Genomic DNA, 14676 nt, shown 5'->3' with positions numbered 1-14676 from the left:
GGGTTGCATTGCTCCCTTTGCACCCATCTGACCTGAGCTGCCTGTAGCTGAGGAGAGGGGACTTGGCATGCAAATGCAGCAAATATTGGAGGAAAACAGTAGAAAAAACAAGAGTAAAATTATTCCTTGCCTCAAATATGGACAGAGTAGAACCTTCTGTTCCTGTTTGGTGGTGTCTTCAAGGGAACAAATATTTGTTAAGTAAGTGAGACTCTGCTGAAGGCAACGCAAAGCTCCCAGTCTGCAGCATTTCTCCATAAGACTGCAACGGGGCTATTGAATCCTCCATTACATCTAACGTTGTTCCCATCTTAGAACTGCAGAATCACAGAATGGTTTGGATTGATCAGCTTTTTGATGGATCAGTTTGCCCAAAGCCCAACCTGATCTTGAACACTTCCAAGAATGGGTCACCCCCATCTTCTCTAAGCAGATTTTACCAGGGCCTCACCATGTTCAGAGTGAAGAACATCTCCCCAATGTCTAATCTAAATCTACTTTGTTTTATTTTGAAGGCATTACACTTTTCCCTATTGCTACACTCCTTAATAATGACTCTCTTCCAAACTTCAAGCCCTCTGGAAGTTATTCCCACAGCAATCCTATAGAGACCTCTGAGGTCTCATGATGCTGCTGTCCCCAGGGTGTCTATGCACGTGCTCAGACCAGCCTCAGCAGCATGTAGGGAGCAGATGAGGGTAGCGGGGTGGTGTTGCTGAAGTTTGAATCAGATTGAATCCTTTTGCAGGTGTCTTATATTGAAGCAGAGAGAGCAGGCAGTGAGATTTCAGAGGAGAATGCAAAGAGGGGAAGGCAGGGACCATTCCCAGCATCTTCTCTGCCCAATCCCATGGATCAGCATATGGAAACCCATCAGAGAGAGACCATACAGACCTCCTTGTGAAGACAAAGAAAGCTGGGGAAGGAGAAATTTTCAGGCAAAAAATGCAGAGTTTGCTCCACCCAGATACGCAATTTCAAATCTCTAAAGAATGAGGCTCAGGGGATAATAAATCATGGCCAAGCTGCAGACTCACATGACTGAAATGCCTTTACAGGTCCAATTTCCTGAAAGTGAGAAATTCAGTCCTGATGATTCAGAGATACTGGCGTGGACATAACTGCAGGAAGAACTACGGTGCTGTAAGTATATGGGTGCTTCCTCACACTTCTGCCTTCCTCCTACCTGCTTTAGGTGAGACCTAAATTAGAGTTTTCTGTCTCAATTTGACCCACCAGGATTGAGTTGGTGGGATGAATTAAATGGTGCCCTTGCTGTTTTGCCCTCTCATTAAAGACAGTTCCGTATCACCTTCAGGCTGTCCCTTTTGCTCATAAATGAGATTTCCATTGTACCAATGGGCTTTTAAAAGTCTTCACCTAGTTTCCAAAAACAGATTATATCTCCATGTGTGATCATATCTGCAAACTAGGCTTTTTCCTGGTCTCTCCTCAGCCTTTATGTCTCCTTGTCCTAGCTAGTTCTGACCCCAAAGTGGGTCATTTAAGAAGTGTGCTGTGGTCTAAAGGGTTTGGTATCATCCTGTAGGGCTGCAATAGGATAGAAATTGCCATTTCCAGATTGGCCAAGATGATGCTTGCTTCCGCAAAACCAATTCATGGCAACAGATCTGTAGGAGCAGTGATTAGCAGGGATGTAATAGAATCACAGAATGGCTTGGATTGGAACAGACCTCAAAGATCATCTAGCTCCAACCCCCCTGCCTTGGACAGGGTTGCCAACTGCTAGATGAAGTGCTAAAGACCATGAGAGATGTTGGAACTCCAACAATGGGAGCAGGCTCAAGGTTGATATCAGGAGCCAGACCTTTTGAAACCTCTCAAAGGCAGAAACCACAGGTCTCAGTGGGGACGAAACTCCCTTCATCCTCCTGGGGCTTTAATTAATGCAGCCGTAGGGCTTCATTTCTCCACCCTCTTGGAGAACCTCCCTCCCAAAGGCCTGTCTTGGTGAGATCTGATTTCAGTCCTTCTTATTTAAGGAGAAGAAGGAGATTAGCAAGGCAAATCTGCTTAGGGTGAGCTGCGGTGGAGTGGTTTCATCGTGCTCCCTTTTGCAGATGCGTATTGGCTTCCTGAGACTGCAGGCCCTCTACCGATCCCGCAAACTCCACAAGCAGTACCATATGGCCCGTCGGCGCATCATCGAGTTTCAGGCCCGCTGCAGGGGCTACCTGGTCCGTAGGGCTTTCCGTCATCGCCTCTGGGCTGTCCTCACCGTGCAGGCCTACGCTCGGGGCATGATAGCACGGAGGCTTTACAAGCGCCTGCGAGGAGAGGTATGTATTGTGGAAAGGATGGTAATGGGAAATGGGAGTGGGAGAGTGGGGACAAATAGATTAAATGGCACCAAAGAATCCTAAAAAGTAGGAAACATCTCTTGAGAAGGGCTCCTGTGTTTATTCCTCAGTATCATCGACGCCTGGAAGCAGAGAAACTTCGGCTGGCAGAAGAGGAACGGCTCCGAAAGGAGATGAGTGCCAAGAAAGCCAAAGAGGAAGCAGAAAAGAAACACCAAGTATGCCAGGATTGCTCTTTATGGGGCTGTCTCACTACTTCAAGGGCCTGCTTCTGCTCCGTTGAGGGGGAATGCCAAAAATATCTAAGGGATTTCTGCCCTGCTTGAGTTATTTGTATTTAATTCACTAAAGCCCTCTGTGCTCTATCTAGACTTAAGCTGCTCCAGAATTTCTGATCTGCTGCAAAGGAATGTCAGAGATTACGGTTGTTATTTGCTTCCTTTTGGTGTTGTGTGAAGGCTGAAGGTGGAATTGTGTAGATAATGTGTATATGTGCAAGTGTGCACATGCACAGATGTATAAAATAGAAGAAAATATCAGTGAGAGTCTCAGTGCAGGGATCAGACCTTCTAAAAAGGCACTATAGAAGGAGAATATATTATTGCTTTGTCCTTCTACAATTTGGGTGCTGAGATGTAAACACGCTACTGTTTAGCTCCAACTCACATGGCTGGGATAGTGTCTTAAGCATTGGGAACCCCACATTTCTAAAGCTTGTCTCCATATAGTTCAGTGCCGGCTCTCTGGAGTCAGCAGTTCAGTCACTGTACGTTTTCTCCTCCAGGTACGCCTTGCCCAGCTGGCCCGTGAAGATGCAGAGAGAGAAGTAAAGGAAAAGGAGGAAGCACGTCGGAAGAAAGAGCTTTTAGAAAAAATGGAGAGAGCTCGCAATGAGCCAGTGAATGACTCAGAAATGGTGGACAAAATGTTTGGATTCCTAGGGACAACCTCCTCCTTACCCGGCCAGGAAGGGCAGGCACCCAATGGTTTCGAGGTACTACAGATGCACACAGGTTGACTGTGATGTGAAAGGCTTTAGCAACACATGAATTTATTAGGGTAGAATGGGGCAATACTAAAGGAGGTCTTCCTTCAAGATTTCCTTCCTTCTGCATGGCCCCACAGGTTTGCTATGCTGTGGCTGGGACAGACATGCTGTTGTGGGTTTTCTATGGGGCTGCTACAAGGAAGGGAGCAGTATTGCTGTAAGATCAGTGAGGACCTGTGGTGTTTGTGATTTTTTCATCACTGCTCAAGTCAATTGGCACTTGGACAGCCACTGCAGAAGTGGGGCCACACTTAATGCTTATCCAAGTGCTCTGGGAACATTGCCGAGCAAAAGCAAGTCCTTCTGTATTCAGGATTTGCTTGGACTCCAGAGTTACATTTCATTGTTTTCCCTCCAGTTGGTTTTTCTTCACGGAAATCAGGTAGTTGGTGAAATCACACCCAAGGGGGAAGAACAGTTCAGCATCCAAATACGTGCTGATCTCCTGACATCCACTTCCCCACCAGGATCTCGAGCGAGCCCAGAAGGAGCTGGAGGAAGAGGACCTTGATGCTGCATTGCCTCTCCCTGAGGAAGAGGAGGAAGATCTCTCAGAGTACAAATTTGCCAAGTTTGCTGCCACATATTTCCAGGGCACGACAACACACACCTACATTCGCCGACCTCTCAAGCAGCCTCTCTTGTACCACGAAGATGAAGGAGACCAATTGGTGAGGCAGGGGAGGAAAACCCTTGACCAGGGTGGGTTGGAGCAAGCCTGGGGAGCCTTTCACCTGAAGGGCACCAGTTTGCCTTTGGTATACACTGGTGTGTGTTCATGGTTCAGGGGAGAGCACAGCCCTTATCCAGCGGGCATGCTTTGAGACTAAGGCAACAAACATTAGAGGGACACAGTGGTGAGTTTATCTCTATACCTCGATATTAAAGACAGTAAATGAAGCCTTTTGGGCTTAGGTCACAAAGATGCAAATTGTTTTGCTAGTACCTTTTGCAGAGTTGGTATTTGGCAGCTGCAAATGTTGCTTCTTACCTTGACATGTGCACCAGTGCAGAGCTAGCAGAGGAGAAAGGCTCATCCTATAACCAACAGTATGAGTTTCTTTAGAGCAAGAGATAATTGTCTTAGGTTGCTCCAAGGGAGATTCAGGTTGGATATTAGGAAAGAATTCTTCTTGGAAAGGATGGTCAATCATTGGAACAGACCACCAATAGAGAGGTGGTGGAGTCACTGTCCCTGGAGGTTCTCATGGAAAGGGCAGATGCTGCACTTCTGCACATGGTTTAGTAGGCATAGTGGGGATGGGTTGAGAGTTGGACTAGATAGTCTTAAAGGTCTTTTCCAGCATTAATGATTCTGTGGTTCCATCTGAATGTGACATCCCCTAGCCATAAAGCAAATCTCTTGTAGGTTGTGCAAATGCATTCATAATGGCAAGAACACAGATCCTAAATTTGTGGTCATGGCCACCAGCATACCAACTTTTCTCACCCAGATGAAATTCATGCTGTGAGCAAATTAGTTGTGTCTCACACAGGTAGGCAACGAGACTATAGTGGTGGTCCAATGGTTTCATAGAATCATAAAATATCCCTAGCTGGAAGGGACCCACAAGGATCATCCAGTCCAATCTCTGACTCCACTAAGGACATGGTTTGACTACCACCTCCATTGCCCTACTGCAGTCTGATGGAGTTAAACTTCATTTCAACAGGCAGCACTTGCTGTGTGGATCACTATCCTCCGTTTCATGGGAGACCTCCCTGAGCCGAAGTATCATACGGCCATGAGTGATGGTGGTGAGAAGATACCAGTGATGACAAAAATCTATGAAACTCTTGGGAAGAAGACTTATAAGAAAGAACTGCAGGCTCTGCAGGGAGAAGGAGAGGTAATTGCTTTCTCACTGAGGTAACTGTCTGTAAGAAAGATGGTGTTTTCATACCAAAATACATTGGGAAGAAATGAGTTTGTCAATTATATCTGCAACTGTGCTACAAAGGGAGAATTGCCTGTGTGTCAGATGTTGTTTCTATGACCTCTACACATAGATAACTGAATGCCTCCAGTGGTACTGTCTAATGGGGCTTTCATCTCTCTCTTCCTCCCCAGGTAGCAGAGATACATGGGAAGCATGCAGTGTCTTGTGCCATTGGTCTCTCTTTTGGGGGATTTTGTGTTGATTTGCTCTGGGTCAAAAGAGAAAAAATTAAAAATGTGCCCTTAATCTTGGAGCAGGAAGTGAATAATTACCAGGAGATTAAGCTGCAGAAATCCCTACTGCATCCTCAGTGTATTCTGGGAAGTATTTGGAGGACTTTGTCTTAGGACCCCTCCCAGATAAGACATTGCTCTGGATAAATCACTGCCTGTAGCACTGATATACTCTCCTTTTTATAGTTGTTTTATACAGTATGGTAAGCTGTTACCTGGTATTAGGATTTTCTGTTTTTATAGATGGTGATTTCATTCAGCACTTTCACCCCAGCACCTGAGAATGTGACCAATCTGATTTGGATTTTGTAAAAATATGCACAAAGAATTACCTTCCATTCCTTCTAGCTATCACTTTTTGCTTGTTTATTTACAAAAAAGGCACATTTTAGCCAAATGAGTTGTTAAGTAGTAGAGAAAAGAAAGAAAATTTAAGTTGTCATTTGTGTCTGCTGTTATACATGCTCTGAAGAGTGCACAGCAGTGTAAAGATGTTTGAATTGACCCTAAACCTCATGGTTTGTGAATCCAGGTTTATAGTACCAGCTTGATTTTATAATGGGTACAAACCATTAAAGCTGCAGGGCTCAAGGTGTTGATCTGGTATAAAACCAATCATTTCAAAGATGTTTTGTTTTGGAGAGGTTAAAAAGTAAAGCTGTTGTTCATGCCATCTTGGTCTCACAGGTGGCAGAAAAGCTGGCAGAAAGTCAACATAAAAATCATACCATATGCTTGATGATATGTAATCAGTGCCACATGAAACTTTATTTTTCTGGGAAATTTGATAGAGCACAGAGCTAGGAAATGATGATGAAACCATAGTGGGTAGCAATAGCTGCCCCTGAATCACTTTCAAGATGACTTCCTGCTCATGAGTGTGCTATGCAAATTGCACATCTCAGGGGGTGATCATGCTCATTTCATTTGTGAAGTAGGAACAAGCCTGAATAGGATACAGTAGAAATGATGGGGCACAGTTGGACCAGGACTCAGCCACTTTTTCAACATGGCTTGATCTTTTTGCAGACATCTCCAGTTTGTAGTTTTAATTTAGGGTAGGTTCATTGATGAGACACTGGTCATCTGCAAAATTCAGAGCCCAACCTGGTTTATCGTGGGGCAAAAGGAACATGGATCCAGAATTCTAGTCCCTATCTTTTTCTGTAATGTCTCAGTCTCTGCCCTTTGCAGAAGTCTTGGGGAAGCAGAGACGGCTTGTATTTGGCAGGGCTCTCTCTCACCACACCGCGCTCTGTGTTTCTTGCTGTGCAGAGTACTCACATTGATGGGCACAAGAAGAACAGTGTGCGGCACAAACTGGTCTCCTTAACACTCAAGAAGAAATCCAAACTGACGGAGGAGGTGAGAGGAGACGCTTGGCCGCCTGGCAGCACAAGTGCCGTTGGATTGTCTGCAGCCCTCTCTGACTCTCTTCTGCTTTTCCCTAGACAACATAGAACCAGCCCTCCTCTGGGTTTGGCGCTACCTGTCTCTCTGCCTGAAAGATTTAAGGAGTGTTTAAGGGGAAAGGTTGGCTTCCCGTGTCTCCTTGAGTCATTCTGCACCTCGCGCCGGCCTTCCCTCGACTCCTGTTCTCCATCCACTCAGCACCTTCCCTCCCCTCTTTCACAGCCCTCCGTCCAGCTGTTAATACCTCTCACCACTTGTGATGGTCTGAATGTTACCCCTGCTTTTAGCTTCCTGCCCTCCTCTGTGTAGTAGGTAGCAGAGGAAGGCCATCCAAAAGTGCTCACCCATCCTCTGCCTCTCTTCTCCATTTCCCCTGTGCGTAGCTATCCAAAGCTGAGAGCTTTTGGAAATACCATCCTCAAAGAGTAAGGAGCAATAAGGCTTTTGGGTAGGGGGATGAGAGAAAGGCAAACACTTGGATTCAGTCTTTTTCATAGAGTCTTGTCCACTTCCAGAGCAGGCACCAACTCAGCTGCATGAGAGTATGAAGATCTCACTCTGATATAGTCACCCTCCTTCCCTTTAGTGTCAGTGGAAAGAAGTAGGAACCAGCTCAGCTTATCCTAACGTGGCTATGAACACATTCTAGATATGTTCATCTCTCTGTAGTGGCTCTAAATAGAGAATGAGTTGACCAGCTGAGGTAGAGAGCTGTGGGCAGAGCGGTGAATGAATGTCATCCCAAAAAGCACCATACTGTGTGCTTTTATCTGCATTGTTAGCAAGGAGAGAGCATCTATTTGTTAGTATTTTAATAGTTTGGGTTTTTTTAATATGAATAAATTGGAAGGACCAGCCTTCCTTGACAATAAATTGGATTATTCCAAGCATCATTGGTGACCATTTTTCAGCTGTGGGTCAGCAAGGTTTCCATTGTAGAAAACAGAAGAAAAAACTAAGCAGGTGGAAGTGTCACCAGGCAGAGACATTTTCATCTTCACCCATATGTAATGAAAGCCAACCAATTCACGACCTCCCATCACTGACAATACATAGACCAAAAAACTTCTGAGCCCCTTCCTGGCTGGTGGAGGAGTCCTCCTGGGGGGGGTACACCACATTTGGGTTGGGGTTGGGGGGCCACAGTAAATGGATATACTGAAAGAGAGCAATGTGTCTGCTTGGCAGGTGACAAAGAGACTTCATGACGGGGAGTCAACACTCCAAGGTAATAGCATGCTTGAAGACCGGCCCACCTCCAACCTGGAGAAGCTCCATTTCATTATTGGTAATGGCATCCTCAGGCCAGCATTAAGGTTAGAAATCAGGACAATGGCCATTCTTTTAATTCCTTCTTCACTGAGCTATTCTTGTCCAAATGATTTTTGTGGTGTGTGCAGCTTTATCATACCCTCATCCTTCTGGTTCTGTTGCACAATTGGTCTGGGTTGGGTCGTGCTCCTTAGTGTTCATTTCAGGCCTGATCAAAAGACCATTGGGAGGGATTCAGAGGCTTCTGAAAGAGATGGTGGGTGGTGGATTGCTTCATTAGCACTCCTGCTTACTGTTCACTACCTTTTGCTTTCCATTTGACCATTTAGGCCTCTTTCATTTGTGTGAATATTTTTGATGACACAGAAGTGAAAAACTTAAACTCATTTTTGTTACTAAGTAAAGCATTCAAAAAACAGAAACAATTGAATTAGAGATGACTATTTATCTGTTTTTTAGCCCATTTATATGTGTGTGTGATATAATGCAATCCGTTTCATTTTATCCTCCCACAGGGAAAACTCAGTTGAGAACTGGAGAAGGAAAGCACCGTGCAGTGACCAGAGTGGTCACCTTAGGGCTATAATATGAATGTCCTTGCAATTCCAAAATGAACCTTTAAGTATCACACGCAGACAGGGTTTGGCTCTTTCTCTGTTAACACTGAAAAGTACCACCTTGTTAAATCTAATTTGTATTGTCAATTCTATTGCAGGGATGAAATCTATTGTCAAATCTGCAAGCAGCTGACTCAGAACCCATCCAAAAGCAGCCACGCCAGGGGCTGGATCCTGATGTCCCTCTGCGTGGGGTGTTTTGCTCCTTCTGAGAAGTTTGTAAAGGTAAACTGCAGATGAAATTTATCTCAGATACCATCTGCTGACACATTTTCTTCCCCATCTTTTCTCTTGAGACCAGCTTTTCTCTTTGAGTTTGATAGTGGAAGGAATCCCTGGGTCTTCATCCCTGTCAGGAATGACAATGGCGTAAAGTTCCTACTGAGAAAGAAAAACGTGCAAGATCCTGAGCTCAATGTCTAACAAGGATCAGAGAAATCACTTCTGACAAATTGTCTCTCTCTTTCCACTGACTCTAAAGAGAGAGAAGATCACAAATTCCAATGATTCCTCCTGCACTCCAGATGAAGAAGATGTGATTAGTTAACCTCTACCCAGAAACTGAATTATCAGAGGTCACATGTGGAATTTGCACACCCAGAAATGCCCACATATCCCCCGTTTCTCACATCCACAGATCAATGCATTTAGTCAAGCATCTGCTGTCTTTGCCGGTGTTACCTAAGGAACGTCCTCTAGTTTGACAAGGAACAGTATTACATAGCAAATTATAAATCTATTCATGGAAAGGGTGATCCATCACTGAAACAGACAGCACCAGGAAGTGGTGGAGTATCCATCCCTGGAGGTATTGAAGAGATGTGTGGATGTGGCACTAAGAGACATGTGTTAGTGGTGGACTCAGAAAGGTTAGGCGATGGTTGGATTTGATGATCCAGTGGGCCTTTTCTCATTTAAATGATTCTATGATTCTACATAATGTATCTTCAGGAGCATTGTGGACCTGCAGGACTGAAGTCAGTTGGCTGACACTATTAAAAATCAGATTTTTCTTAAGGATTTTCATTTTTCTTAGCCATACTCCACGTTTTGTTCCTAGATTTGAGCAGCCTTCCTTCCAAAAAGCTGATACACCTCAAGTCTGACCAGCACTCTCTGGGCTGTTGAAGATAATCCCATGATTTAGAGTTTGACTGGCTCGAGGCAAAGGGCTCAATACTTTGTCTTTGCTTTGACACAACATGACAAGGCTTCCTTTCACCCTCCCAGATTTTTGAATGTTGGAGTCTAGAACTGCTCCAAGACCCACTGGAAATAAAGGTGCTAACGTTAATATCCATAGATATCAGATCAGGTTCAGTACTGAAAGAACTGAAGCCAAGAATAGAAGTCCCTTTTTCATCTCCAGGCACTGTCAGGAAGAAATCTAATAATGCAAATAAATCACTGGCGAAGTGGCAGAAGATTAAATTATGCCTGGAAATGTGATCTGAAAAAGTGTATCATGGGAGATTATGTGAATTTAAATTTTTAATAATGAAGGATTATTTTAGGTGAGTGAAGCATTTCTCAGAAACAATTAATGAGTAACTCAGAACAGACTGCCCAGGGAGGTGGTGGAGTCACTGTCCCTGGAGGTGATTTAGTGTGCATGGCGGTTAATGGTTGGACTAGATGGTCATAGAGACCTCTTTCAACCTTACCGACTCTGTAATTCTACCTCTGCCCAAAGTCCTGGTGCATGCTGAAGTGTGTGTTGATATTCCCAAGAACATTCTGCCTTTCTTCATCCCAGGCAGTAGGTCAGCTGTTTCGCTCCTTAGCTACAAGTTTAGCCAAGACGTTTATGTAATGTTTTTAAGTGTATCTCTCAAACTGCACAAGTCATTGGATTTCATTTTCTACGCAATGTATTCTTTAACATATGGTAAAGTACTTCAAATTTTGATTCAGGGTCCAATAAAATCCAGTTTAAAATTCGACTGAGGAAACACCTGTTTAATGTAATTGTGAAATATGTTTTCTATTATCAGCTAAGAGTTAAGTGGTATTTGCTTCATCATGTTTCCCATGATCATTATTGATAGATCTTTTTCATTCATTCCCATTGTTTTGTTCTATATTCAATAGTATAACTGTCTAACCAATGTGTTCCCTGCTGCAAACAGTACTTAAGGAACTTTATCAATGGAGGCCCTCCTGGTTATGCTCCCTATTGTGAAGAGAGGCTGAGGCGGACGTTTGCCAATGGGACAAGGACGCAACCACCAAGCTGGCTGGAACTGCAGGTATGAAGCCCTCCATTCCCTTCCAAGGCTGCTAGGGCTCAGGGTTGGATCCTTTCACTGTCATGGGAGCCACAACTCTGGCAGAGCAGAAAACATCATGACAAAATGTCTATTTCTCTCAAGAATTTTCAGGTTTTGACAATATATTACATTCCTCTTGCATCCTGGCTTTGCTCCAAGGCATACTGAAGATCATACCCTTTGCCTACATCAATACCTGTAAATTAAATGCATTTGAGAATGCTTTTAAACATTGATGCCAGATGGCATGGAACAAACCCCCATGTATGCTAGGAATTCTTCCAACTGAAAGTGGCTGCAGGCAAACTGCCTTCTGAGAATGTCCTTGGAGCATCACAGCTGCCCGAGCTTCTTCAGGGGCAACTTGGAATAAGCCCAGTTTATGCCATGTTTGTTCATTTTCTGTGCTGATTTACTAGCATAGATGATGGTGTTTTAGTGCCTTGGAGCATTCCGGAATCTGGTTGGATTTACTAGATTAAACATTTCAATGATTGAATGTATTATATACAAGAAACAGTTTTTTCAGTGCTTCCAGTGACTGACCATACATTATCCAGTTGAGAATACTATGGTAGCATTGAAATATAGCCAATTAGTGGAATTAGGGATTAAAAAAACAGCTACCATTGCTGAGGGGAAGAGTACGTAGGTAAATAACCTAGAATGTTGAATGCGCTCATAAAGTCTGACTTTAATCCATTAGGCAACCAAGTCCAAGAAACCAATCATGCTGCCAGTCACATTTATGGATGGGACAACAAAAACACTGCTGACAGATTCTGCGACCACTGCTAAAGAGCTCTGTAATTCACTGGCTGACAAAATCAGCCTGAAGGACCGATTTGGCTTTTCACTTTACATCGCACTTTTTGACAAGGTAGGGTTATAATCAATGCTTCTGACTAACCCTATAAAAGAAAAGGGAGATTCTCCTTGCTGTTACATATCTTCCAGTGGGAAAGAAAGACCCTGTACTCTGAGACCTGTCAAAAGCTCCCTCAGCACAAGAAAGATATGGAGGTACTGGAGCAGGTCCAGAGAAGGGCAATGAGGCTCATTAAGGGCTTGGAGAATCAGCCCTACGAGGAGAGGCTAAGGAAGCTGGGGCTGTTTAGTCTGAGGAAGAGGAGGCAGAGGGGAGACCTTATTGCCGTCTTCCAGTACCTGAAAGGTTCTTACAGTGAGAGTGGGGCAGGTCTCTTCTCACTAGTGACAAGTGACAGGACGAGGGGAAATGGCCTCAAGTTGCGCCAGGGCAAGTTTAGGTTGGATATTAGGAAGAACTTCTTTACAGAAAGGGTGGTTAGGTACTGGAATGGGCTCCCCGGGGAGGTGGTTGAATTGCCATCCCTGGATGTGTTTAAGAGCCGTTTGGATGTGGTACTCAGGGATATGATTTAGCAGAGGTTTTTTTTTAGAGATGGGGTACTGGTTAGGCTGCGGTTGGACTTGATGATCTTCAAGGTCTTTTCCAACCTGGGTAATTCTATGATTTTATGAAATAAAAATATATATGTGCATGTATGATTTCTACAGTATGAGAAGACATACACTGCAGTGTTTTTTGCAAAGAGACTTTAAAATCTTCCTTCTTGGACATATTCAAAACATGGAGGACATGGAACAACCCATTCAAAGATGGACCTGCTCCAAGCAGGAGACTGGACCAGAAACCTGCAAAATCCACCCAGCAGTCCTCCATAGGTGCCTCACACATAGACATCTCTACCTTGAGATGTCAGATGAGTTTCACCTTTTCCCTCCGCATTGCTTAGGTTTCTTCCCTGGGGAGTGGCAATGACCATGTGATGGATGCTGTGTCCCAGTGTGAGCAGTATGCCAAGGAGCAAGGAGCACAGGAGCGCAACGCGCCGTGGCGGCTCTTCTTCAGGAAGGAGATCTTCACTCCTTGGCACAATCCAAGTGAGGACAATGTGGCCACCAATCTCATTTACCAACAGATTGTCCGAGGGGTGAAGTTTGGGGAGTACCGGTGTGACAAGGCAAGTGTCCTCAACAGCTACTGGTCTGATTGACGTACATCCTTAATATGGTGAAATGCACTTCACAAAGTAGGAATAAGAAATCTTCCTCCCTGGGTACCTGTTGGTTATTAGGGTATATACTTAGGAAATAAAGGCTACAAGAATCAGATCCTTTTGGCTGGAAAAGGATCAGACTCTCCCACGGGCTGTGTGAGCACCATTCCCTGTGGACTTTTGTTTGAGAGAGTGAATATCACCTCATCCATCACCCCCAGTTTGGAGGGCTACAGGAACACTGTAACCAGTCTACCAGGTCAGATTCCTGTTTGGTGAATCCTGCTAATCTTTAGGCATGAGACAGACAATTCAGGTTACAAACAGCTGTGCTATGCAATACAAACTCAATGCGGAAGAGACACTGGAAGCAGAAACTCGTGTCTCTAGAGTCTCTGTAAGCTTACAGAATTATTCCAGTGTCACTGAAATTAGTATCTCAAAAGACATTAAAGTCTCTGAAAATGCCCATTGCATTTTGTCTCGTTTCTGTTTAAAATTATCCAGGTGTCAAACTGAAAATATTCTTCTTACTTAGCACCTAATTGTTCTCCTTTGAACCAGTAAACACCGGACACTATAGGAAATAAGCATCTTTTCCCATCTTTATTACATTAACATCAGCTCTTTTGTTATGTGTGGATCTCACAGGAAGAAGACCTAGCAGAACTGGCTTCCCAGCAGTACTATGTGGACTATGGGTCAGAAATGGTCTTGGAAAGGCTCTTAAATCTAATTCCATCCTACATCCCAGACAGAGAGATCACTGCATCTAAAACGGTGGAGAAATGGGCTCAGCTCATTATAGCTGCACATAAAAAGGTGGGACAATAAATCATCTGGTAATGGCTAAGATATGTTTCAGTAGCTTCATGTGACTTCTAAATATGTCGGACATTAGAGCTCAAATCTTGGCTGCACTTGAAATTAAAACAAAGGCAAAGGATGTTCTATGCACTAGTCATGTCCAACTCTGCTTTTGATGCAAGAAGACAACTTGCAGAGTTGCACTCTGCCTTTTCTAGTGTTTCATTCCTGGCACATAAGGCTGGTATTATTGATTCTACTACAGTGGCAGTTTGTGACCTCAATCAATACCAGGACATTATTGTTCCAGATGCTGTGTAACCTCCCTGACTTGTTGAGTTATCCAGGCACAAGGACTGGTATTTATTTAAAGACTGGATTACACCTCAGATTAAGTTATCTAAATGCAAGCATCTCCATCCGTGTTAAGTCTCACTTCCCATCACTCTCAGTGGAAACTCAGGGGCTCAGTTCTGTTGCTGCTCCAGGAATCTTAGACCCTCCATCAGTCTCTCAGCTACATACAGAAGTCTCAGGCTTTGAAAGATGTCCTAAATGAGGCTAGATGCCTGTGCTTATGGGCTATCAAATATCTACTTCCAGCTAAAAGGACTGTCAAGCTGAAAGGAAGACATCTATGTTAGGGAAACCCAAAGCCAGTCGAGATGATCACACCCAGCTTTGTCACTCTAGATGCTTGCCCAGACTTCTCA

At 44.1% G+C, this 14676-nt stretch overlaps 1 protein-coding gene across 1 annotated transcript in view; it reads left to right on the top strand.

Moving 5' to 3' along the window:
- The window catches only part of MYO7A (myosin VIIA), an 89951-nt gene that overhangs the window by 63598 nt on the left and 11677 nt on the right, over window positions 1-14676 (top strand). Inside the window, exons 22-34 of the mRNA XM_072326991.1 lie at window positions 1059-1143; window positions 2082-2300; window positions 2432-2539; window positions 3106-3315; window positions 3837-4040; window positions 5043-5219; window positions 6818-6907; window positions 8144-8271; window positions 8943-9069; window positions 10974-11093; window positions 11821-11994; window positions 12893-13120; window positions 13808-13978. Of these exons, the coding sequence (XP_072183092.1) occupies window positions 1059-1143; window positions 2082-2300; window positions 2432-2539; window positions 3106-3315; window positions 3837-4040; window positions 5043-5219; window positions 6818-6907; window positions 8144-8271; window positions 8943-9069; window positions 10974-11093; window positions 11821-11994; window positions 12893-13120; window positions 13808-13978 (2041 nt within the window). The remainder of the gene's footprint in view (window positions 1-1058; window positions 1144-2081; window positions 2301-2431; window positions 2540-3105; window positions 3316-3836; window positions 4041-5042; window positions 5220-6817; window positions 6908-8143; window positions 8272-8942; window positions 9070-10973; window positions 11094-11820; window positions 11995-12892; window positions 13121-13807; window positions 13979-14676) is intronic.

This window comes from Excalfactoria chinensis, chromosome 1 (genome assembly GCF_039878825.1).
Source record: "Excalfactoria chinensis isolate bCotChi1 chromosome 1, bCotChi1.hap2, whole genome shotgun sequence".
In the NCBI taxonomy this organism is placed as follows: domain Eukaryota; kingdom Metazoa; phylum Chordata; class Aves; order Galliformes; family Phasianidae; genus Excalfactoria; species Excalfactoria chinensis.
The sequence above is the reverse complement of the archived record's forward strand: the minus strand, read 5'-3'. Positions and strand labels throughout refer to the sequence as shown.